This window comes from Myxocyprinus asiaticus, chromosome 8, assembly GCF_019703515.2.
Source record: "Myxocyprinus asiaticus isolate MX2 ecotype Aquarium Trade chromosome 8, UBuf_Myxa_2, whole genome shotgun sequence".
NCBI lineage: Eukaryota > Metazoa > Chordata > Actinopteri > Cypriniformes > Catostomidae > Myxocyprinus > Myxocyprinus asiaticus.
The window spans coordinates 42006441-42033394 of NC_059351.1; the positions used below are offsets into that span (position 1 = coordinate 42006441).

The window sequence follows — 26954 nt, forward strand, 5'->3', positions numbered from 1 at the left end:
TTCATGTTGTCTTTAAATAGATATAAAAATAAAAATAAAAATAAATCTTATGTGAGTCATACAGTATTGATGCTGTTTGCTGTCAACAGAAATCTGAAGCCCTACACTCAGGCCGGAGGCATTTACTAACTGTTTATGCTTTCAGCATGAATTCTTTTTTGCCACCAACAATATAAATCTGTTCTGAACCAAGAGAACTAAGAGGCACTAGAATGCTAAACACAGACAGTGGATGGATGGCAAAGGGCTGGGGCTTTTACCTGAGGACACAGGCTATCGATCTGTGTAGCAGCCATCCGCACTAACTTTACACCCTCTTCGTTGTTGGAGATGGAACAGGCAAGGTTGGCCACCTATGAGAGACAGAGAGAGATTAGTGAGTCACTGGGTCATTTGCACTGGGAGGTTAAAGTATAGAGTGACCTTGCTTGAACAACCCACCAGTTCTGCTTGCCAAACTTGTGAAAATCATGCAGGTTAGAGTAGCATTTGGACACGGGCAAATAAAGCTCCTGAACAAAGTGCACACACACATGCAGAGGCATACACAAATACACAGTCCTTTTCGCTGTTCATGTTTGCAGCTATCAGTGCTGTGTGCAATGGATAAGGATTTAATGCTTGGCTTCAGAAGGCAATGTCTGGGCAAAATATGTACAGAGGGTTAGCGCTCATTCAAGTGTTAGATTGGTATTTGTCATTTCCCAGCGTGAAGAACACGATTTGTGGGCCCCTTGTCCCCCCACCATATCATCCCCCCCCCCCCCCCCCCCCAGTACTGCTTTGGTCTCTTGTCTTACTATTTTAAAAATAGCTAATATTTGAATAATTGACATCACACTCACTGTAATTTGAAATGTACTGGGCAATCTCTTGGATGTATTAGAGGCTGCTGCTTCCTGTTCACTTCTAAGGTGATAGAGGGACAAAAATTTGTTCCCATGCACTTCAGAAGCTCCCACTGTGAAACAAAATTACCCCAAAAATGTCAGCGGGCGCACAAAGAGGGGTCCTAATTGGAGATGGATGAGTTCTAGTTTTACTCATAATGTAAACAATGACACTTTTTCCATCTGAGATTGGCAAACCCTATCGAAGCACTGGGTGGAATAACAAGGATCTTCATAGTTCATTATGAAAGTTAATGTGCATTTGTAAATTACGTAAGGAGTGCATTAATTTCAATAAGGATGATGCATGGGAAGGACAGAGAGAAAAATCGCAAGGATTTGCAAAAGTGACTCCATCATACAAGCAAACGTTGAGAACATTTAGATTTTTGCCACAATGCACTCTGACATAGGCATCAGTTGACCAATTAAATTTTTGAGAAGCGTACTTTCAATTGTGCTTTCTGTACTCCCACTTAAATTAAAATTGACACAACACTGGCACTACTGCTATCCACATTCAGATGGCCGTTTTTGGCCATTACGTCACATCTCACCCTGTTATTTGCACATCCCACCACGAGTATTGCGTTTTTAAGTTCAACTTTTGCTGTTTTTTAACACAAGAATGCATATCATGTAAATGTCCGCTATTTTAGCGTTGGTTCTTTAATAAGCATGCTGACAGCATGCTGTGCTCTACCAGATGCAATATAAAATCCATTTGAAAAAACTGTCTTTAAATGCATCCCCTTTAAAGCAGCTACAGCCTTTTGCATTCAGACGGACATCTTGCAATCTTTTTTGAGCATCCCACCATGAAATTTAACGTTTAACGTTATACTTTTAAGAACGCATCTAGAGACCTGTGTATTCTCTTCCATTCCATTGCATTCCGTCTAGCAGTTTTGAACACAAAAATTCATATTTTGTAAACATTCCATATAAAACACGTCCAACCATGTGAACCCGAAACCAGCCAAATTACACGGGGTTTCCTTAAAGGCATAGTTCACCCAAAAATTACAATTCTCTCATCATTTTCTCACCCTCATGCCATTCCAGGTGTGTATGACTTTCTTTCTTCTGCAGAACACATATTATTATTTTTAGAAAAATATCTCAGCTCTGTAGGTCCATACAATGCAAGTGAATGGGTTTCAAAAGGCATCATAAAAGTAATCCATAAGATTGTGGTTTAATCCATATGTTCAGAAGTGATATTATAGGTTTGGGTGGGAAACAGATCAATATTTCAGTCTTTTTTTCTTTTTGTTAGAAATTCTTCTCCCTGCCCAGTAGGGGGCGGTACGCATTAAGAATTTGAATCACCAAAAAACACAAGAAGATGAAAGTAAAAGTGATCTGTTTCTCACACACACCTAACATATAGCTTCTGAAGATACAGATTTAACCACTGGAGTCTTATGGATTACGTTTATGCTGACTAATGTGATTTTTGAAGCTTCAACATTTTGGCCCCCATTCACTTGCACTGTATGGACCAAAAGAGCTGAGAAATTATTCTAAAAAGAAATCTTCACTTGTGTTTAGCACATGAAAGAAATTCATACACATCTGGAATGGCATATGGGTGAGTAAATGATGAAAGAATTGTCATTTTTGGGTGAACTGTTCCTTTAAGACCGACTAGTCATTCGGACTAGTCAATTATCAAAATATGTTGTGTTGCATGTCGCTAAAATCATTAGGCCATTTTGCTTAAAACAGGAAAATGATTTAAACAGCAGATGGTTCCTCTATGCAAAAATCCTTCTTGTCTAACTTACAACTACCCGCAGCCCACAGGTTACCCATCACATATTGTGTCTGGAGTTGCTGAATCAGTCTGTACTATGTGAGTACATGTGTGATGAGGAATGGCCTTTCTCTCTTGTGCACACTCCCTTCCATCAACTGAAAAGCATCTGCACACGGTGGGCTGCCCAGATTGGATGATAAAAGCCTGGCTGTCTACCTCCTCCTTTCTGCCAAACACTCTTCCAAGTCATGGGGTCTGACAGAAAACAGTAGAATATCGTGCCGAAAGTTTATAATTTGGTGACACGTCAGACCTCAATGAAAGCCGCTAATAGGAGTGTCAGTCCCTTTTGATAACATTCCAGCGCAGGTGTTACAAGCATCTCGTCCTTTGGTGGGCATAAATCAGATCACACGGCAGCCATGAGTGAGGATTTTGACTGCACTAAAGTGACATATGCCTACTGGCAAGTGCAATACAAGTGAAGCCATATCAGTGGGCTTCTCTTCTTTTTTTTTAAAGGTAAATCGAGGCAAATCTAATCTGTGTTAGAAGATTCTTGCTTACGGTCCTTTTCTACTGTTTACCCCTGACAGCTCTGAATGCTTTGATTGATCACTCATGCATTTAAGTGTGTGGATGTGTGTTACTGTGCAAGTAAAAGAGTGGAAACTGAAGTGCTTGAGGGTTGCAGGTGATAGAGCCAGAGGCTTATGCGGTGTGATTATGTGTAGAGTATCTGTGTGTATGAGAGAGACAGTTCCCTATCTGTCACTCACTCGACATTGGTGTCGATGTAGTGACACTAGGGGTCACTCTTGGGAGCCCGAGACACCTCTGGTCTTTGATAAAAGGCCAATGAAAATTGGCGAGTGGTATTTGCATGCCACTCCCCCGAACATACGGGTATAAAAGGAGCTGGTATGCAACCACTCATTCAGATTTTCTCTTCGGAGCCGAACGGTCATGCTCATCGAGCTGAATAGCACTGTTCATTCACCTCTGCTGGATCTGACGGCGCATTTCAGCGGCTTCTCCCTCCTCTGCACTGGTGCACTGCAGAGAACGCCCCTGGGCGCTTCGGCAGAAAAACTAGAGAGTATATTTTCTGAAAGAGCATTTTTCCCCTCTAAAAGAGTATATATTTCTCTAAAAGAGCGCACACACGGAACGTCTTTTTAAAGACGCGTCTTTTTAAAGATGCCTTTCCGTTCGTGTGTTATTCCTGGTTGCGGTCGATTTCTCTCAACTTCGGATGGTCATGATCGCTGTCTTTCGTGTCTGGGCGCGACCCACACGGAGGCAGCGTTTATGAATGGCTCATGTTCTCACTGCGAGAACATGACCATGGCAACGTTGCGGTCGCGGCTTGCTTTTGTAAGAAAGCAAGCCACCCCAGCGGCTCCCCGCCTTGGTCCTCCTACCTACGGGTTTGAGGTCAGTGCGGCTGGCGCTGGGGGCGATTTGGGGACCTCAATGGGATCGCCTCCGCCGGGTTCCCCCCGCGGACCTCCCATTCCCCAGCACGCTCGTCTGCCCCAATCGGGCTTCCGGATGAGTTCGCCGGCTCGTCGCACGGCGAGTCTGGCTTCTCGTTCGAGGCCCGCGAAGATGATGAGCTTTCGAGCGCAGCGTCGGAGAGCGGGCTTGTCCAGTCGGACGCAGAAGCCTCAGCTGGGCTTCCCCTTCGGGGACGGTCGCCCAGTTACAGGCCGACGCCGAAATGACGGACATGCTTTCCCGGGCGGCCGCGAGCGTCGGGCTAGAGTGGAACCCTCCGCTCTCCCCTGAACCCTCGCGGCTTGATGATTGGTTTCTGGGCTCGCGGCGCCGCTCAGAACGGCCGTGCCCCGCTCCAGTGCCATTCTTCCCGGAGGTGCATGAGGAGCTGACGAAGTCGTGGGAGGCACCTTTTACTGCCCAAACCCGGCTCCGCAGTTCCCCCGCTCTCACTACCCTCGATGGCGGGGCGGCCAGGGGCTATACGGCGATTCCCCCGGTGGATAAGGCGCTCGCAGTGCACTTATGCCCGCAGAGCGCCGCCACCTGGCGTGGACGCCCTAAGCTCCCCTCCAAGCCCTGTAGGCTCACGTCGTCCCTGACGGCCAAGGCCTACAGCGCTGCTGGACAAGCCGCCTCTGCCCTGCACGCCATGGCTCTCCTGCAGGTCCACCAAGCCAAGGCACTGAAAGAACTGCACGAGGGTAGTTCCGCCCCAGATTTGATGCAGGAACTGCGCTCGGCGACCGACCTCGCCCTCCGGGCGACGAAGGTCACAGCGCGGTCTCTTGGGCGGACGATGGCCACACTAGTGGTCCAGGAGCGCCACCTGTGGCTCAACCTGGTCGAGATGGGCGAGGCCGACAAGACACGGTTCATTGCTGCCCCCATTTCCCAGGCGGGCCTATTTGGCGACATCGTTGAGGACTTTGCCCAGCAGTTCTCGACGGTAAAGCAGCAGACGGAGGCAATCCGGCACATCCTGCCCCGGCGCGGCTCAAGACCCCGCACCCCGTCTGCTCGTCGCCAAGGGCGTCCCCCTGCGGTGACTGCACCGGCTCCGCCGCAGCCCGCCCCTCTGGCCCGGCCCCGGCGTGGAGCCCACCGCAGGAAGCCGACGCCACCTGTCTCTCAGCCGGCACCGAAGAACCCACGGAGGTCTTCGAGGCGCCCCTGAGACGGACAACCCAGGGACGAGGGAACCCACTCACCTGGAGCTGGTAGAAAGACCACTCCATCCCCCGGTGGAGGGCCGGGTGGAAAATCTTTTGTTGCCTTTTCGTTTGATTTCGCCGTACGCCCAAGTGGCTGCGGTACCCAACAGTTCAACAAAAGAGCGGCTTCCTTCCTCCCTGGGTCACATACCCGCTGTGTACGGTCGTCACCACGACTACCGTCCACGGGCTTTATCTTGCAGGATTGGCGCTCCAGCGGTGCCCTTTTCGCCCCTGAGCGCCCAGCTGTGGCACAAATCCACCCCCGATGTGACAGCCTCCACGGGTCGCGAGGACAGGCCTCTTCCTCCCCCGTCCCCGGCTGTTCCGGGGGTGGTCACAAGGAGCCAGGTAAGTGCTTCGATGTCCCTAGACTCAGCACGGCCACGACGTGCTGTGGCACCTCGCGCTCCGCCCCGCCGCGAGGCCCCACCTGCCGGTACGTCCGACGACGTTGTCCCCTTGGTTCCCCTCGCACGGAATTTGGACGCATGGCTTGCACTTCCCAATCCGTCGCGGTGGTTGATCCGGACCGTCCGACTCGGCTACACGATTCAGTTCGCCAGGCGCCCGCCCAGGTTCAGCGGTACTCACTTCACCTTCGTCAAGGGCGAAAACGCTGTTTCTCTGCGCGCGGAAATCGCTACCCTCCTACGAAAGGGCGCGATAGAACCTGTCCCTCCAGCCGAGTTGAAGAAAGGGTTTTACAGCCCCTACTTCATCGTACCGAAGAAAGGCGGTGGGTTGCGGCCAATCTTGGACCTGCGAGTACTGAACCGGGCTTTACACAGACTCCCGTTCAAGATGCTGACGCAAAGACGCATTTTAGCGAGCGTCCGGCATCAGGATTGGTTTGCGGCGGTAGACCTGAAGGACGCGTACTTTCACGTCTCGATCCTTCCTCGACACAGACCCTTCCTGCGGTTCGCGTTCGAGGGTCGGGCGTATCAGTACAAAGTCCTCCCTTTCGGCCTGTCCCTGTCTCCTCGCGTCTTTACGAAGATCGCAGAGGCTGCCCTTGCCCCGTTAAGGGAGGTAGGCATTCGCATTCTCAATTATCTCGACGACTGGCTAATCTTAGCTCACTCTCGAGACGTGTTATGCGCACACAGGGACCTGGTGCTCTCGCACCTCAGCCGACTAGGGCTTCGGGTCAACTGGGAAAAGAGCAAGCTCCTCCCGGTTCAGAGCATCTCTTTTCTCGGTTTGGAGTTGGACTCAGTCTCTCTGACGGCGCGCCTTATGAACGAGCGTGCCCAGTCGGTGCTGGCCTGTTTGAAGGCGTTCAAACAGAAAACAGCGGTTCCACTGAAACTTTTTCAGAGGCTCCTGGGGCATATGGCATCCTCGGCGGTGGCCACCCCGCTCGGGTTGATGCATATGAGGCCGCTTCAGCACTGGCTCCAGACTCGAGTCCCGAGACGGGCATGGCGCCACGGGACACACCGCGTGGCCATTACACCGGTCTGTCACCGTCTTTTCAGCCCTTGGACCGACCTCTCGTTTCTACGAGCAGGTGTTCCTCTAGAACTGGTCTCCAGGCGCATCGTGGTCACGACAGACGCCTCCAAGACGGGCTGGGGCGCTGTTTGCAACGGGCACGCAGCCACCGGCCTCTGGACGGGTCCGCGGCTGCGTTGGCACATCAACTGCCTCGAGTTACTGGCAATTCTGCTCGCCCTGCGGAGGTTCCGGCCGTTGATCCAGGGCAAGCACGTGCTAGTTCGGACAGACAGCACGGCAGCGGTAGCATATGTCAACCGCCAAGGCGGTCTGCGCTCCCGCTGTATGTCACAACTCGCCCGCCGTCTCCTCCTCCGGAGTCAGCAGCACCTCAAGTCGCTGCGAGCCACTCATATCCCGGGCAACCTCAACGTTACAGCGGACGCGCTGTCACGGCAGGTTCCCCGCAGGGGAGAGTGGAGACTCCACCCCCAGGTGGTCCAGCTGATTTGGAGTCGATTCGGTCGGGCTCAGGTGGACCTGTTCGCCTCCCAAGAATCCTCCCACTGCCCGCTCTGGTACGCCCTCACCGAGGCTCCTCTCGGCATAGACGCATTGGCACACAGCTGGCCCCCTGGCATTCGCAAATACGCATTTCCCCCAGTGAGCCTACTTGCACAGACACTGTGCAAGGTCAGGGAGGACGAAGAGCAGGTCATCCTGGTAGCGCCCTACTGGCCCACCCAGACATGGTTCTCGGACCTCACGCTCCTCGCGACAGCTCCCCCTGGCAAATTCCCCTGAGGAAGGACCTTCTTTCTCAGGGACGGGGCACCCTCTGGCACCCGCGCCCAGACCTCTGGAATCTCCATGTCTGGCCCCTGGACGGGACGCGGAAGACCTAGGTGGCCTACCACCCGCGGTGGTAGACACGATCACTCAGGCTAGGGCCCCTCTACGAGGCGCCTGTATGCCTTGAAGTGGTCTCTGTTCGCTAAGTGGTGTTCTTCTCGACACGAAGACCCCCAGAGATGCGCAGTCGGATCAGTGCTTTCCTTCCTGCAGGAGAGGTTGGAAGGGAGGCTGTCCCCTTCCACCTTGAAGGTGTACGTTGCTGCCATAGCAGCACACCACGACGCAGTTGAGGGTAAGTCCTTAGGGAAGCACGATCTGATCATCAGGTTCCTAAGAGGCGCTAGGAGGCTGAATCCCTCCAGACCGCTCTTCGTTCCCTCATGGGACCTCTCCGTAGTTCTTCGGGGCCTACAGAGAGCCCCCTTTGAGCCTTTGCAGTCAGTCGAGCTGAAGGCACTCTCCCTGAAGACTGCCCTCCTGACTGCGCTCACTTCCATCAAGAGGGTAGGTGACCTGCAAGCGCTCTCTATCAGCGAAACGTGCCTAGAGTTCGGTCCGGGTTATTCTCACGTGATCCTGAGACCCCGACCGGGCTATGTGCCCAAGGTTCCCACCAACCCTTTTAGGGACCAGGTGATGAACCTGCAAGCGCTGCCCCAGGAGGAGGCAGACCCAGCCCTGGCGTTGCTGTGTCCGGTGCGTGCTTTGCGCATCTATTTGTATCGCACGCAGAGCTTTAGACTCTCTGAGCAGCTCTTTGTCTGCTTCGGTGCACAGCGGAAAGGAAGCGCTGTCTCCAAGCAGAGGATCGCCCACTGGCTTGTTGATGCCATATCTATGGCATATCTCGCCCAAGACATGCCGCCCCCGGTAGGGCTACGGGCCCATTCTACCAGGGGTGTAGCGGCTTCTTGGGCTCTGGCCAGAGGTGCCTCTCTAACAGACATTTGTAGAGCAGCGGGCTGGGCAACACCCAACACCTTTGCAAGGTTCTACAACCTCCGGGTGGAACCGGTTTCGTCCCAGGTAGTGGCACGCAACACAAGCGGATAAGCCCGGGATAGCCGGCCGGGTGTATCGCTTGCACATAGCGCCTCCCACCTCCTTTTGAGCTGAAGACGTGCGCTGTTAATTCCCAGTAGTGTTCACAAAAGTTGTTCCCTGGTTGATTTCCTCCGAGCCCTGTGGCAGTCGAGTCTTCGGAGAGACGCACTGCCGGCCCAGTACACGTGCTATCTAAGAGCCCGGTGCTGGGGTAGGTGCTCCGCATGTGGCGGTTCCCTGTAAGGCTAACCCCATGCGATCTATATCTTCCGCTAGCTCATTTCCCTGCTGGCAAACGGCGTCTTCCTTGGGCAGAGCCCCTCTGCCCCAGTCTCCATGTTGTAGTACCTCCTCCCCCATTGGGCAGGATCTACCTTGAAGGCTCTCCACATGGTTGGAAAGACCATGTGATGTATTCTTCCACTTAAATATCCCCCCTCTTGGGGCGAGGTGTGGTCTCCGCAGTGTCCTCCCCTTGGGAGGGACACCCCCCGACTAGACCTGGCGGCCCAGTCGGATAATCCCCCTTCTTTTTAGGGAGTGGAAAAAGAGAAGGGGAAAAGAGGCCACGACTGGGTTAAGCCCGTCTCTATCTTTGGGTAGTCGACTTGTCCCCAAGTAGGGCCGTTCGACACTCATAACTGTGTTGGGGGAGGTTACGTGTCGACCTGGTGCGCTGGCTATGAGGCACACAGCAAGTCTGCCCACCACACACCGCCAGTTCACGTAACACAGTTCAGCCTTGTGGCGTTTTGTATAGGGACCCCTAGTGTCACTACATCGACACCAACGTCGAGTGAGTGACAGATAGGGAACGTCATGGTTACTGGTGTAACCTCCGTTCCCTGATGGAGGGAACGAGACGTTGGTCCCTCCTGCCACAACGCTGAACTACCCGCTGAAATGGCCGGACCTTATATCGGCTCCTCAGCGTAAAACCTGAATGAGTGGTTGCATACCAGCTCCTTTTATACCCGTATGTTCGGGGGAGTGGCATGCAAATACCACTCGCCAATTTTCATTGGCCTTTTATCAAAGACCAGGGGTGTCTCGGGCTCCCAAGAGTGACCCCTAGTGTCACTACATCGACACCAACGTCTCGTTCCCTCCATCAGGGAACGGAGGTTACACCAGTAACCATGACGACTTTACACCTGGAATTAAAGGGATAGTTCACACAAAAATGAATATTCTGTCATTTACCAAATGTAGTAGTAATTTTTCTTTTTTTTTCCCCCTTTATCGTGCATTTTATATCTAGATAGTATCTGGATACTATTTAGCTAACGCCTTGCACTCAAATGCATCTTCAGTGTGATCAAATAAAGAGCCGACTTACACGTGCAAAATGGAAAAACCACTTACTTTACTGAAACTTTTCTATCATTTACTATATCTTAAAACCGCTGACGGATAATTCAAATTTATTTTTTTACAAAAAAGAAATATTATCTATTGTATTTCTATACTTAACAAACATTCCCACTGTAATGGATACTAATTGGAATAAGAAGTGAAGAAAATGGGTGATTTTTTTTTTTTTTTTTTTGCTACCGCAAAAATAAAAGAAAATAGAAAAACAAGAAATTCTATGTGTAGTCCAGTGGAACAATTCATTGGATATTGTTCGTTAAATCAGGTCACAAGATCACAAGACCACAGTACCTGCTGTATTTTTCATATTGCAAAAGCAGAATCAAATAAAAAGGCCAAAACCAACACTGCAAACCTAACCCTAACCCCTAACCCAGGGGTCCCCAGTCTACGGCCCTCCAAAATCTTTTTGACCAGCCCGCGGATCCATGCCTGTCACACATACTGTCTGGCCCGCACTGGAAGAGTGAGACTGCTGTGGTGGATTTTCGTGTCTGTATTACTGATTGTAGCGCAAGCCAATAGCTTTCGAGTGCAGGCTGTTAAGGAGCATATCATTGGTTTCACCTGCTGAACGAAAATGCCCCTTCACTGAAGTTCAAGTTGGTCATTTTAGTCTGAACGAGATAAGATGTCTCATTCATGAAGGAACTGAATGTGCTGGAACACTTGTTCGCGAACAATATGCATGAATCAGACATCATTAATGAGGATCTGCTGAACGATTAAACAACAGGAGGCAGCAAGTCGTTTGTTCAATTCAGCAATCCCGTTCAACAAGAAAATGAGCCGGATGAATTATAAATAAAATGGAGTGATAAACAACTTATTTCAATGGCATCTGCACTTTATTGAAACTCAATATTTTTTTAGGCTAGTATTGTCCTTTTTTGTATAGCTTGATAAAAAGTAATGCTCAGCAGTTCACAGTTTGATAGATATGCTTTGTTGTCATTTGTGGGGAAACGCTTATGATGTTTAAACACTCTGCAGTGCTGAAGTCTCTTAGTAGAATTGTTGAGATGCAAATTTTAATAAATTATAATAAGACTATTTCTGATCATGAATAACTCTAATTTTACCTCATTCAAATCATACAAGATGGTCATTTGGTGCCATACACTGGCGAAAAAGCATAATTTACAGAAATGGTCAATGAACAAATCAATTAACTAATCTGAATTAATCTTTTTGGTGGACAAATTAAAAAGACTCGTCACTGAGTCAAATAAAAATCATCAATATTAAAATCATGTTCTGTGAATGGATTTTAATTATAAAATTAATCAGTGTAATAAAAGTAGAAGAATAATCTTTGTGACAAAAATACCATAGGCTCACTCTGGCCCCCCTTGAAAAATAGCAGAGTGACCTGGCTCTGGCAGCAAACAGTTTGGGGGCCCTAAATCATGATGGACAATTTACACACCAGTTTATCAAAGTGGCAAATAATGATTATTTGTAGCACAGGCCTATTGCTTTGTGTGGGTAATGAAAACTCATTTGCATTTACACCATCTTCAGTTGTGATCAAAATTAGTCCCTGACCATCTTCAAATATAATTTCAGTGATTCGATCACAATCAGGCCACAATGCATCCTGGGTGCATTTTCAACTGGCTTTATATGTGGTCAAGTGCTATCCGATTGTGATCCAATCACCGAAAACACATGTTAATTCCAGGGGAACAGAAAGAAGGTAGACTATTGGACCTGAGAAGGTAGGGGGTTGTGTTTGTACAACAGGTTGGCAGAGGGACTCACAGCGTTTGCAGGGAAATAATATCCTGTCATGTAGTTGGGTGAAGGCTGTTGCTTCCCTTCACCAGCCCTTCATGCTCTAAACACACAGTCAAACCAGCAGCACCTGGACCGCAGCCAGAACTGGCCGATGCTCCTGCACCCAATTCTCAGAACTGGATCTCAGCCAAGACACAGTGTCCGGCCAAAAATACTAATTGCAATTATTTAAAGAACCGCTCCTCCTTTGTGGCTCCTTTTTTATTTTCTAAAAGAGAAGGCTGCTGTTAGGTAGCCAAGGATGACAAAATAATATTCAAGAGTTTCATGCGGAGTAGAGACAAGTGTGTGTGTGTGCCCTTGCATGTTACATTTTGTTAGAGGCAAAGCAAAAGCATGGCCGTGTGGTGTCATATGACCGACCGACTGTCACGTGTTTTGCTGTTAGACCTTTTTGAAAGAACTATAGATTTCTGAGCATTTCATTTGGGCTTCCATAAAGAGAATATCAGCACACACTCTCAAGGCTTACCTTTGAAGAGTTATGAAATATATGAATCAAATAAAATGAACAAAGATTTGTTCATTGAAAACATGAACCATACATGCTATATTGGAAAACTCTCATTATACATGCAATAAATTAACGAACTAGGTACAGGCTACAAATGCAATTTCTTTTTAAATATATAAGATTTATAAGATATAAATATATAAGATATAGGAAAATGTAATTCTTATTTAACTCTATTACTGAACATTGTAGGACTTTACTGGTTGTTTAGATCAGTGTTACTATCAGAAATAATTAATAATTATTTCTTTAGTTATTAATTAATATTTAAATTAATTCTGAGGATTTACATGGATTGGAATTTCAATGCCAAACTATATGCCAGGTGTATCTGTGAAGGTTGCACAATGGAGATAGTAGCAGATCTAAGGATTTGTTCGACAAGGTCTAGGGAGACCAGGTAAGCTGGAATCCTTCCACCACTCAGACTGTTGACTGAGGAGCTAATTTCCCTGAGGTCCTGCATTAGATCTCTAACGATACACGCATAAGTTGTTTTCTCTGACAAAGTCCCTAAAGCCCCTAAAGTGTTATTGATAAGAACGGATTGCAAATTTACAGTGACTATAGTACCCTGAAGGGTTTTACCCAGGCCCTGTAATTGTTCTTATTGGAGTCGTCGTCTCTGCTGGATTTTTGGATGATGGCGACGTGTGCATCTGAAGCTGGTGAACTGTTTTCTGGACCAAGTGGTCTCGGTATGTCAACCTGAGCCCACATGTGTCCACGACGGCAGTCAATGAGCGGAGCCAATCGGTTCAGTAGGTCCTGGCCAACTAACAGTGGTTCCGTATTAATGGGACATATGTAAACAGGGTCTATTAGCATCATCCCTTGAAAGGTGTCAATCCAGGCCCATTTTGTGATAGACGACCTATCTTGCATGTAGCTTGTGATGCTTACATTGCAGGTCTCTGTCTATAACAGTTTGCTAAGGGAGAGCTTTGCTCTAGTCACCTCTGCGAAGGTGTTGGAACCCATTAGACTATTTCGGAACGGTGTCGAGTAGTGCGTGGGAGCGGAATGACCCATGTGTCAGGCGTTGCCCTTACGGTACAGATCGCCCAAGAAGGTCAGAAAAGGAGGGTGTGGCATGTTAGGAGTGACTGTTTTGGGGAGCAACTTGGACACTGTTCCCTTTTTCCCGACCTACAAAGTAAACTTTGGCGTTAACGGGAGGGGGTACATCGTCTAGTCATACTGACGAGGTTTCAGCGCCGTGTTCCTTTGAGGAGGTCGACGGACCTGGTGAGTTACTAACTCAGTCAAGCATCTCCTTATGTCCTCCATTTCTTTTCTCAAATCTTGTTCTCTGAGGGGATTTGAAACCTTGCCTACACACTCACCTTCTTGTTTGGGTTTTCGTTTGAACCGCGCCTTTCCTTTCGGCCGGCGAACGTTTTGTCGTTTAGGCCTGCCGTGACACTGGGGGTGTGTCTGGTTACCACCCCCCTGGTTCTGTTGCCTACCCTGCTGGCAGGGTGATCGGTGCCTCTGGGGTCCGGTTCTAGCATTCACCTTAACGCGAGGCATTTTGTTGCCTTCAAGCTCTAGGTCTGCATATTCTGAGGCTTGGATCCCAGGGCTCTGGTGTCGCCTTCGTGCCCTCGGGCAGGGCGCACACGTGTCTCCCATGCCAGTTGCGTGTACTTTCTGATTTCCTGCATGGTGGGGTTGCCCATTCTGCAGTGCATCGTGACGTCATATCGCACGCACTCATGGAGGTTGTGAAGGAAAAGAGACTTGAAAGCTCATTCCTCCTCCAGACCTGGTGCGTTACTTCCTTGGAAGTACATGGTTCTCAGGCATCTATAATACTCACGCGGAGGCTCGTGCCTCTTCTGGGTGATGGCGAAAGCAGCTATGGTAGCGGAGGCTTCATCGATATACAGCGAATACTCCTCGCATAGGGCTTTACACAGAGCTGAGTTTCGAGTACCAGTCGGTAGTGTTTCCATAAACGCATGGACACTCCTTACCGTGGTCTTCCATATGAGCTTGAGTTTTTCACACGACGAAGCTTAAGGCAACTCAACCAGGTGATGCTCAATTTCTCTGAGATAACTGTCGATGTTTGAATCTCGATTACTTGGGTCAAAGCTTTCTATGTCCCCTGCGAGGGACTCGAGTTGTCGGATTCGCAAGCGTTGGTGGCGGTATGACCACGGGTCGTCCGAGTCATCCAAAACACCATAGTCACTCAGATCGCTATAGCGATGAGGACGGCTTCCTCCCCTTCATGGTGGGGAAGGAGTCCAGTCGACGCGTGGGGGTGGACCCTGGGTTGCGTACAGCTCCCTGGCTAATGGGTTCTTCGAGCCGCTTACACCACTCTGGGCTTGAAAATAAGTGTCCCCCTTCCGTGGTGTGGAATCAGTCAGTTTGAAAAGCAAGGTGGCATGACTGAACACTGACTGAGGAGGGCAACTGTAAGGAGGGGCACCTGCATCCAACCGGCGGGACGCTGGAGGAGTTTGTAAGGTGTCTTGGAGGACGAAGTCAGAGACTGTACCACTAGGGGCAGCTCGGCTCCTAGCGTGTGCCCCTGGGTTTCTCAAGGGCACATTTCTATGCTTATCGCTAAAAAGGGGGCCCTCTTCTATGTCAGATGTTGAGCTTGAAGCTGCCTGGGCAGGATTTTGTTTTCCTCCTGCATCCGGGCATTATCTTCCTGTGCCTGGACTTTCTCAGCTTGGGTGCACCTAATTTGTTGGTGCAGGCAGAGATATTCATTCTGCACCGTTTGGTAGCTGCTCTGCAGCTGAGCGAGCTGGGCCTGGTGCTCTGCGTTTTGCAGTTGGGTTCTGCGGTGATGAAGAAGGAACATTTGGCCCACTAGGTCCGGAATTGTGCGCTTTGGCTTCCCGACTGGGTTGTTGACATAATCAACTAGTTCCTGCAATGCTTCATCACAACGACTAATATTGTAGCCGTTAACGTTATCTCTCTCCTCTACGGAGAGACAGAGGACAGCAGCGACCACATCTTGCAGCGCTGGGTCGACTGACCTCTGTGGAGCTTCAGCTCCAGTCACGCAGGGCAATTGGTGACTCATTTTACTGGGGCAGTAAAAATTCTTTTGACAGTGGCTCTGATAGCTTGTTGTTTTACAGTTGCTATAATGCTGACACGAACGCACAGGTAAGAGGCTTCGACCTGTGGCTTACGGGCTACTGTTATGTAATGTGCAAATTTCACTGCGTTCTCTCTTTGGTGGACGTCAATGAAGTGACTTGGCACCTCTCTGTAACATCTATATGAAAGCGTTAGGAGTTAAAAAAAATAACAACAGCAGGTTTTAAGCAGACTATCGTAAATTTACCAAACCCTAATTCACTCTTAAGAGCCTTTCACACCACACTGGCTTATATTTGGAAAGTTGTGAGAAGTAAATTGTCAAACAGAACCAAACTTTGAAGTAATGATTCAAGTTATTACTTTGGATTCTTATGCATACACACTGTGACAGAACTGGCACGTAGGATGCCTCACACGGGGCACCAATTATTTTGTAGGGCTTTACTGGTTGTTTAGATCAGTGTTACTATCAGAAATAATTAATAATTATTTCTTTAGTTATTAATTAATATTTAAATTAATTAATTGAATCTAACTCATTAAAGCCTCATATGGGGCTCCAGTAAATGTAGTGCGCTATGTTTAGAGCAAGTTAAAATCAATAGAACATTGATGAGAATCAATGTTAGCTTTTCTAATCCTTTAAATCAACAATTATCAAAGATAATCATTAATTGTTAACATCGATGAAACATTAATTAAAATTAACAATAGCTTATTGATCATTCAAATTCAACAATCATCAAAGATAATTATCAATTATCAAAAATCAATAGAATATTAATAAGGATTAACATTGATGGGGCACCACCCTGGAATCAGGGACTAATAACCAGATAGTATAACAGTCTCAATATTAGATTGTTTTCTTAGGAAAATCGACATCCCAAGAATATCGATTTTCAGGAAAAAACAATGAATGAAGGCTTGAATCCGAGCACTGACATCCCGTCAGCATGACACAGGAGTATGCAAAACAAACCAAAACACTTCTCTTTGTAATATAACAGTTTATTTATGCAGCAATATCAATTAATAATTAATACAATGCAGTCAATAAACTTCCGACTTACAACTACAAACTAAACAGTGATATGATTAGATATGGAAATCAAAATAATCCTATAACACATGAGGGTGTGTGTGTGTGGTTAGTACGAGAGAGAGAGAGAGAGAGAATAAAGTGACGGCCCTAAAGCCGATTTCGCGATCGTGGGAGAGAAAGCAGCTGTTAGTTTATCGCTCAGAGACATGGTGGACGGTTCGTAAAACAGTCCCGCGTTCTTTGACTCTTTAATGGATAAACTCAGTTTACCGGTCTCACCCGCGATGGCGAAATTGCACAACAGTCCGATTTGGTTGGACCACAATACAGCAAAACAAATTTGTGATAATTAATACCCTGAGTATTAATAATGAGCGGACATGGCGGTCCGTAAACTGTACAAGCAAAAACCTTGAAACACAAGAATAACACACTATAATATTCTATCTCTGCCCAGACGTAAACCTCTTACTTGAATCGCATGAGGATGCAGAATGTGTGTTCCTCCGTCCTTTCTCTCCGACCCGGTTCCTTGAGGCTCGTGTGATGACGGGAGGCCGTTTCCTCGCTCTGTTGGCGGGCACGGCTGTTGATTCTCGGCGGGCTGGTGGAGAACTCAGAAATGTCGACTTGATTGAAGATGGAAGAGAAATCTTTAATCTCTTCACTTCTGCAGGCAAACGGATGAAGATGCGGATTGCTCGGCAGTCTCCTTCGGATCCGTTAGAGTGTTCGGTGGAACACAGAGTAATCTCAACTCGTCCAGCGAGATGGAGATTGTATGGCCACAGTTTCAAGTCGGAGGTTACTTCCTTGTGCCACAAGGTTGCACCTGAGAGCAGCAATGAGCTACGTCTATACTCGGCGAACAAAGTTGCTGGAAGCAAATCCCGGAAGCATTTCAGAGGTATTTCTACTCCTGATGATGTCATGGTTTGAGGGACGTTCTGTTGTGTGCCTCATTCAATAGGAGTTGAGAGTGCGATCCTTTAGAGAGCAAGGCTTCATGTGATTTGTAGTCTGTTTTGGACTCCCTTTGTTTGATTTTGGCACGATTTTTATCAGTAAGATTTACGACTTGGTGTGTGGGGACTGAGTTAGGTTTTATGACTGTGTAAGGCCTGCCTTTGTCTTCTATCTGAATATATGAGGCCCAACAACATGATACTAAACTCAGCAAAAAAAGAAACGTCCCTTTTTTAGGACATTGTATTTTAAAGATAATTTTGTAAAAATCCAAATAACTTTACAGATCTTTATTGTAAAAGGTTTAAACAATCTTTTACATGCTTGTTCAATAAACCATAAACAATTAATGAAGACGCACCTGTGGAACGGCCGTTAAGACACTAACAGCTTACAGACAGTAGGCAATTACGGTCACAGTTATAAAGACTTAGGACACTAAAGAGACCTTTCTACTGACTCTGAAAAACATCAAAAGAAAGATGCCCAGGGTCCCTGCTCATCTGCGTAAATGTGCCTTAGGCATGCTGCATGGAGGCATGAGGACTGCAGATGTGGCCAGGGCAATAAACTGCAATGTCCGTACTGTACAGCACTACAGGGAGACAGGAAGGACAGCTGATCATCCTTGCAGTGGCAGACCACGTGTAACAACACCTGCACAGGATCGGTACATCCGAATATCACACCTGCAGGACAGGTACAGGATGGCAACAACAACTGCCCGAGTTACACCAGGAACGCACAATCCCTCCATCAGTGCTCAGACTTTCCGCAATAGGCTGAGAGAGGCTGGACTGAGGGCTTGTAGGCCTGTTGTAAGGCAGCTCCTTACCAGACATCACCGGCAACAACGTCACCTATGGGCACAAACCCACCTTCACTGGACCAGACAGGACTGGCAAAAAGTGCTCTTCACTGATGAGTTGCGGTTTTGTCTCACCAGGGATGATGGTTGGACTCGCATTTATCGTCGAAGGAATGAGCTTTACACCGAGGCCTGTACTCTGGAGCAGGATCAATTTGGAGGTGGAGGGTCTGTCATGGTCTGGGGCGATGTGTCACAGCATCATCAGACTCAGCTTATTGTCATTGCAGGCAATCTCAATTCTGTGCGTTACAGGGAAGACATCCTCCTCCCTCATGTGGTACCCTTCCTGCAGGCTCATCCTGATATGACCCTCCAGCATGACAATGCCACCAGCCATATTGCTCGTTCTGTGCATGATTTCCTGCAAGACAGGAATGTCAGTGTTCTGCCATGGCCAGAGAAGAGCCCGGATCTCAATCCCATTGAGCATGTCTGGGACCTGTTGGATCGGAGGGTGAGGGCTAGGGCCATTCCCTCCAGAAATGTCTGGGAAATTGAAAGTGCCTTGGTGGAAGAGTGGGGTAACATCTCACAGCAAGAACTGGCAAATCTGGTGCAGTCGATGAGAAGGAGATGCACTGCAGTACTTAATGAAGCTGGTGGCCACACTAGATACTGGCTGTTAGTCACATGTCTGTGAAACTTGTTCAGTTTATGTTTCAGTTGTTGAATCTTTTTATGTTCATACAATTATTTACACATGTTAAGTTTGCTGAAAATAAAAGCAGTTAAAAGTGAGAGGGCGTTTCTTTTTTTGCTGAGTTTATTTAATAGTGTAATGTACAGTATGTAATGTACAATGTATATACTGTATATACATTGCCAAACTCTATGAAATGATTAATGGTCTCCTGTGCGCTGCATATGTAAAGCGTTCTAAATCAGCTATGTTTGGGCTTGGATGCTACAGTACAGCATGTAGGCAGTAGACAGATAGATTTTTGGAACAGAGCATATGCCTCCTCTTTGTCTGAACATTGAAATTAGTGTTTCAGCCTTTATTAGTGGAATATTTTGACCATTCCTAAAAAGAAATAGGTATCATTTATGTAATGTACTCATATCTGGAAGAATACCACAGAAGTGGCTCTTGTCTGCAGACTGCACAGCTCAGACACTAAAGCAGGATCTGAGAGAGAGGAGGAGTTTATGTCAGGACAGAGCCAGTTAAGAGTGGGGCACAAGAAGGTGTTAGCCTGCCTGCTCTCCTTTTTTCCTCAATCGCACCCTCGGTCAGAATGTAAATAAATCAGCCTGTCAGCACGTATGAAGCAGAACAGCCCACTGGGGGTAAACAAACACAGGTCGCTAAGCGTGACCATGTGAGAGCAAGCAACAAACCTCAACAGCACAGTCCCACATGTTTGGGGCCTGATGACACCTGATAGTTCTACAGGGAGAGATGGGACAGTCAGGACAAGTGTAAAGTCTTTACATGGGATTTATATTTAAATGCAAAGTTAAAGGAAAACACCAAAAGTACTGGGCTTGCCAGAGCTGCACACACTGAATTATAGTGTTCATGCACAAAATGCACGTTTAAGTCTGACTTGCATCAACCTATTTCCGTTCCTATCTTTTCTCCCCACCATTCTTTGTCCTGTCAATTCTGTTCCTACCAGTAAAAGTGGCCAAAAAAAAAAAAAAAAAAAAAAAAGCACTGAACTTAACACTAACAAAAATACTACCATGTTTTTTGTGTAATAGTATTCTTGGAAGTACCTTGTAGTACCATGCAAATGTACTGGTACATAAATAATCATTGAGTACCATGGTACACCCATGAATATATTATATACAGTGTATATATATATATATATATATATATATATATATATATATATATATATATATATATATATATATATATATATATATATATACATACAGCCCCGAATATTTTGGACCCACTTTCTAAATGTACGAATTTCATTGTTTTTTTTTTTTTATTTTGCAGTTACTTTTAAGTAATTGGTCTCAAGGTGATTTTTAGTAAACATATGAAGCCATTTTTTTTTTCCCCACTCAAAGCAGCCTATAGGCTTTACCTGAAAGTGTCCACTTTGAATGGTATATCTATTGTTTTATCATTTAACAAACTTCTATATATATATATATATATATATATATATATATATATATATATATATATATATATATATATATATATATATATATATGATATATTTTTTTTAAATAGCCGCTTGGATTCATATTTTGTCATTTATAATGTAATGATATTCACACATTTTTTAAGTGTGGCTTAAGTGTTTTAGAAGTACCATGGTATTATTATCTGAAACCATCACTGCACCACAGTACTGCCAGAATGCCTGTTGAAAGGGACAGGTGCTCTAAACACATATTCTTCATTTATACCACCTTTTTAGTAAAAAATAAATAAATAAAAAATAAGGGCAAGTGACTTCCAGACATAGCACCCAATCAGAAGTAAATTTTCCTGTTCTCATAATAAATAAAGCAGGTGCAACAACAAGCCAATAGCCACACAATCATAGATCGAAATTAAACGCAAATAATGTGGCGAGAAATGTCCCAATAACACAGCACATTTTCTCATTTGACATCTAGTGGAAGTGAATTAGCCTTCCTCACTTTCTTAGACTGACATTTCAGCCCCAACCTAGAGTGTAATAGAATCAATGCTAGTGGGCATATCAATGCCATGGAAGCCAGAACCCCTTCAATGGAGCTATATTATTAGAACCTACCTGTCCTTAGCCTCCCCTTAAGCAAGCAAGTGTGCTATGCAACACTAAACGCCCCCAGCTAGCATGCTGAACTGGGTCACAGAGCTGCGGCTTGGAGCATGTCGGGCATCAGCCAAAAGGACTTTCTTCCCAGTGCAATATCCCTCCAGTTCTCCTCTAGTTCCACTCTTCTCTTTCAAGTTCTCTATTCGAGAATCTGAAAAGTCCCCATTAGAGGCAGAAGGATCCAAACTACCCTAGTGAAATGTTAACTGTCACCAAAGTTGCACTAGGAGGCCTGGATTTGATCTATGGGCTTGTCATAAACAGACATCATGTGAAGATAATGAGATTTGGCATGAAGGTCAATATGAAAAACTGTCCCAGCTTATGTGGCCTCTTCAGAGGTTTTGGCCTTGATAAAAAAAAAAAATTAAAAAAAATAAAAACATAAAATAAAATAAAATTAAGGGTTGATTGTATGCATGGGTAAATTTCAGCAAAGTGAAGTTAATGAGCTTTGAGGAGCCATTTAAAGCTAGTCTTGAGCTAAAAAGAGATTTATGGAAAATCACCATTAATAGTCTAGGACTAACCTTTAAATAAAATGTAATTCTCTGAAAATGTTGTGCCTGGTCTTCTAATAATAATAATAGTTGAAATTCCCTTACTGCTATTGTCATTATTATGATTACTATTGTTAATTGTGTTGGTATTGCTGCTGGGCCTTTTGGAGGTATCATTATCATCATGGGTCTTAAGAAGTCTGTATCTGTATTGAACTCCTACAGCTCAATGTAACCCTTGTAAACTGAGGGATACACGCAAATGAGAGTAGACCACTGACCTAGAGGTGAATGTTGACAGCTTTTACGTTTTTGGATGGGCTTCCCTGTTGAAAATGTGTTTTCAAATTATGACATTATGTCATATATTATGACATTCATCTAGAAAATGCATTGATTAAATGTTAAAATTTGTTCATAAACTCACACAAAACCTGTACCTAAGAGTATACCTTGCCTGAATAAAGGTAACAAGAGTTGACACAATGGTGACCCTGACGTTGTAAGGTGTTTAAATTAAAAAAATAATTAAATAAAAATAATCAGTGCAATTTAACAATACTCTTAAATGTGAAGTCAAGCAAACTGTACCAAGGTACAGCGTTGGTATCAAATGGCAATACAACAGTATTCTGAAATATAACATGGTATTTATATGGTACTCCAAAGTATTTTAAAGAATACTATGGCACATGCCCACCAAAAAACATGGCTATATACCATGGTACATTATACAAGCTTTATAAACTAATATTGTTTAAAATAGGTTTAAATCTTGTAAGAAGCATGGCCAAACATGAATTCCTTTTAATTAATCTACTATACCCTAAATGGGCAATGTAACTGAAGAGAAAATGTAAAAAAAAAAAAACAAGAAATGTGTTGAGTCCTGATGTGTTTGAAAATTGTGGAAAAAAATAAAAAATAAAATAAAAACATCTGATATTTTTTAGTGATTGACTGATATGGGTTTTTTAATGGCCGATGCCAATATTAAGAGAGCAGGGTGGCTGATAGGCCGATATAATGCAGATATGTCACACAATTTAATATAGTAAATAACATTTACATAAACTTACAAAAAACATTTATAAACTCTTATTTAGCACTATATTTACTCAATTTCACACAAAATTTTTACTTTGTAAAAAAGAATCTAAAAAATAATATTGTATTTTAAATGGTAGATAGCAGTTTTTTTCTGATTTCTGTTTACTCATCAAATTTTAGTAATTTATTTGCACATGAAGCAATTGTTAATATATTAGGAAGAAGGAAATAACAGTATACACAGTAGTCCAGCAACCATGTCCACGTTAGCAATCACATTTTCTCGAAAAACACCAAATCAAACTAATTGCACATTCAGTGCATAGTGAATATGACATTTACTTAGCACACATGAATCACTTTTACTTTGAAGTTGCACTCATGTGCTTATTAAGTTTTTGATTCTGGCTGATGGAATACACGCTTCAGAGGAAGATATTAGATGAGTGCTCGACGGGAAGAAAATGCTGGATTTTTGTGAGGTTCATGAATGACATATTTTTAAAATGAGATATCTGCATATTTGCAGACGGTATATAATAGAAGTTTGATTGATATTTGCCTTTTATCATTAGAAAAGTTACAGGGAACTGTTGAGGACAGACTGTTAGAATACGTGCTTCAAAGGAAGATTTATAAGCATTCCACAGGATGCTGGATCTGCTGAAGTTGTGTGAGGCTGGTTTATTACATCTGTTGCAGATGGTATATGATATTAGTTTTACTGATATTTAACTTTTTTCATTAGACAAGACAGTTAAAAGTTACAGGGAACTGTTGAGGAGAGAGAAGGAGAATGAAAAAGGCGAGCACTTTAACATTAGGAGCTCAAACGCGTCTGCCGCGTTGATATGCGGACCGTTTAAATGACACGGTCTATTATTGTAGTAACACAATGGCACGTAACAACAAAACAAACTATGACTGGTGTCTCAGTCACTTCACATGCAAGCAGATGATTCTCAGAGCCCTCAAGAAACAAATCGGCCAAAGGGGAAAATTATTGGGCCGATGCTGATAATTAAAAATTCTGAATATCGGCCGATTTATCGGCCTCGGCGATATATTGGTTGACCACTAATATTATTACATTACCGGCTATTAAAAATGGAAGAACACTAGCTTGTTACTTGAGCACTCTGCCATCATTAGCTTGAAATGCTATGGTGCAATAAAAAATGCAGCAAATACAGGAGTTAGTGATAAGCTTCCTCAATATAAACACTGGGCACAACTTTCAAAAAGGCTTCAACCATCTAGAGGCACACAGAAATAGTCCCAGGCTGAGTCTTATTTGTTTCCAGAGTGTCTAATCTTAATCATGTGAGTCACAGGGATTGCTTAAGAAGTCAGTAAGCATCCACACCACTTTCCTCGACTAAGTCACTATCCCAGGGAGCTTATGGCCTGGAAAACCTGCAGTTTGGAGTGTGGCATAATTAAGTGCCTCACAAATCATCCAGTATGATAAACAAAGCCTAAACTGAAGCAAATAAACGGGGGGCAACCAAATGAAAAGAGAAAGCCTGTCGAAATCCATGTTGATTACTTTTCTTCTTATTTCAGGAAAGGTCCTCTGCAGTACTTGTCGTTGATGGCTTATAGAGTTCACAAAGTGAATGTCATTCCATGATTTGGAGGTGCATGAGATATTTTGAGGTAGGCAAGACCAACTTGTTTAAAACAAATTTTAAATTACGAAAACAACAACAACAGCAAAAACGTAATACACTAAAATTGTAAAAAGGTGTATATGATAAGAGCACATCTGCATACTTCATGCAAAGACATGCAAATTCAGCAAAATGTTTCTTGTACACATTACTATTGTTGGCTATAAAATTAATCTCTCGTTTTTCATTTCTTTTCAAATGCATTTGTATTTTGTTCTGTTGCGTCAGGACTGATTTAGTGTAGATTAGATATTGATTGCTATTTTTGTGAATGCATTCAGTGTGTTTTTAAACCAGAACCATCCTTTATTAATTCTTTCTTTCTTTTTTATTTGATGATTCTGAGTAGGTAATGGGGGCAAAAAGATAAGCCTGCTATGCTTAAGATTTACAATAATGGTTTATATCACAATATACTGTATACAGTAGTTATTTTGCTAATAAATTAGTTAAAAATGGTTTTATAGATTAAATAATCATGTGGTAATGCCCATTTTTCAATAATCCAGTGATGAAATACTCTACAAATGGAAGGTACTACTCATTCAAAACAAATTAATGATATTATTCATAAAATATTAATGAAGTCTGGCATCAGTGCAAAAACAGCTTCACATTATGTAATATTTAAGTAAAAAAAAAAAAGCAGTAAAACTAATACTATAAAAGGGAAATTTCTGACCCTAAATTCTCATTGGATGAGCCATATTTGAAGGCATTGTAAAATAGCCAATGTATGACCACATATCAAGTGAATGCTATATTAATGTGGTTGACAACTGCAAATATTTAAACTCTGCTTCACGCTGTGCCTAACAACAGTCCTTAATAACAAGATTTTCCACATCCTGACTACTGACTGACACATTTCTGATGCTGCACAGTTTTACAGTATATTGCCATACAGTAACGCCCAGCTTTAATATATACTGATGTAATCTATGATAGAAGTTTGATAAATTTTCATTAGTTTGATATAGTTTGTTTCAAGTCTTGGACACACTAACCTATGTGAAACCAAAGCATTTTAACAAAGTAGTGCCATTAAATGAATAATCTGGGTTTAATACAAGTTAAGGTCAGTCGACAGCATTTGTGGCATAATGTTGATTACCACAAAAAATAATTTTGACTTAAAAAAAAAGAAGAAGCAAAAATCGAGGTTACATTGGGGAACTAGTGAATGGGGCCAATCCATAAATGTTAACATACTCACAGTATACCCAAACAACATAAACAATATGTGTGTAAACATCATTTTAGTGTGATAAAATCGCATATTAACCTTTTCTGTGTAAAATTATAGCCAATTTTACAACTTCGTTGCCAGATGATGTAATGTCAACAAACCCTAAAACCCTAAAATGACTGAAAAATGACGATTTAAACAACTTTACAGCTCAAATAACACATGAGTTTTAACAGAATAATTAATGAAAGTGCTTTTATGAAATTATTGCCTTCAAATTTCTGCCTTTAAACCCTCACAAAATTGGCCCCATTAACTTCCATTGTAAGTGTCTAACTGTAACCTCAATTTGTGCTTTTTTTTAAAGAAAAGGAGGGACAAGTCGAAATTATTTTTGTGGTAATCAACAATATACCACAAATGCTGTAAAACTGAGCTTAACTTGTACTGAACCCAGAATATTCCTTTAATGCAAGTGCAGATCCTAATACCGAACCTTTTATTCTGTACCAAAAGTAAACAGATGCCAACATTTTCACTAATTAATATTTCATATCAGACTTCCTTGAAAATATCTCAAGTGCGCAGCAACTCAAGATAGCATTAAACAATTTCAGAAGGTTTCACATTTCACAAGGGCCACATTTCACCGAGAACAACCAGCACTATGAAATGTAATTTTGTTTTGATGCAGTGTGATTTTTAGCTTTATTAATGAGTTTAACAGCTGACAACAGACCGCCAGGAAAAAGAAGTCAAGACCCAAAGCGCTGCTAGGTTTGGCATATAAACCCTAATAAACTGTAAATTATTTTTGATGAATTCTAAATATGATTTATTTGCTCAGTCTGGGAATGGTTACGTCTGGGTACTGGCAGTTATGGTGGAGATGGGTGCCTGGAGAGCAATTTCCGGCATATAAAACTTTACTGACTTCAGTGTGGGACATGGAAAGGTAATTGAAAGCAATATAAACAATCCATAAAGCTGAGTGGACATGCTTGACTTTGTAAAAGCGGTGAGGTAAGGGGAAGGGTGGTGACTTTAATCACAGAGGGCAACAGGAGGCACCATCCAATCAGGTGACAGCTTATGGAATGTTGATGTGTTCAGGGGTGGACAATTGAAAGGGATGGATGCCCGAGAGGGTGATAGAGAAGCATGGGACAGGTGGTTCATTGCAATCCAGCTGTAGTGGAACTCAGCCTCTTGGCACAAGATCTACTACTCAAGTCCTAGCTAAATCATTACACGAAAGCCTAAAGGAAAAACACAGTAACTAAATATTTTGTGAAAATTGTGTTATGAACAAAATCATGTTTCTAAATTACGATCTGTCCTCTGACAGACAGGTTTGGCTCAACTATGTTCAGATTTAAAAAAATATAAATAATAAAAAAAAAAGAGTG

The 26954-nt window shown here is 44.1% G+C and overlaps 1 protein-coding gene across 3 annotated transcripts in view; it reads right to left on the reverse strand.

The window, feature by feature from the left end:
* Positions 1-26954, reverse strand: part of LOC127444566 (catenin alpha-2) — a 784313-nt gene that overhangs the window by 42276 nt on the left and 715083 nt on the right. For all 3 annotated transcript variants that reach the window (XM_051704010.1, XM_051704011.1, XM_051704012.1), the window contains one exon: positions 261-353. In XM_051704010.1, the coding sequence (XP_051559970.1) occupies positions 261-353 (93 nt within the window). The remainder of the gene's footprint in view (positions 1-260; positions 354-26954) is intronic.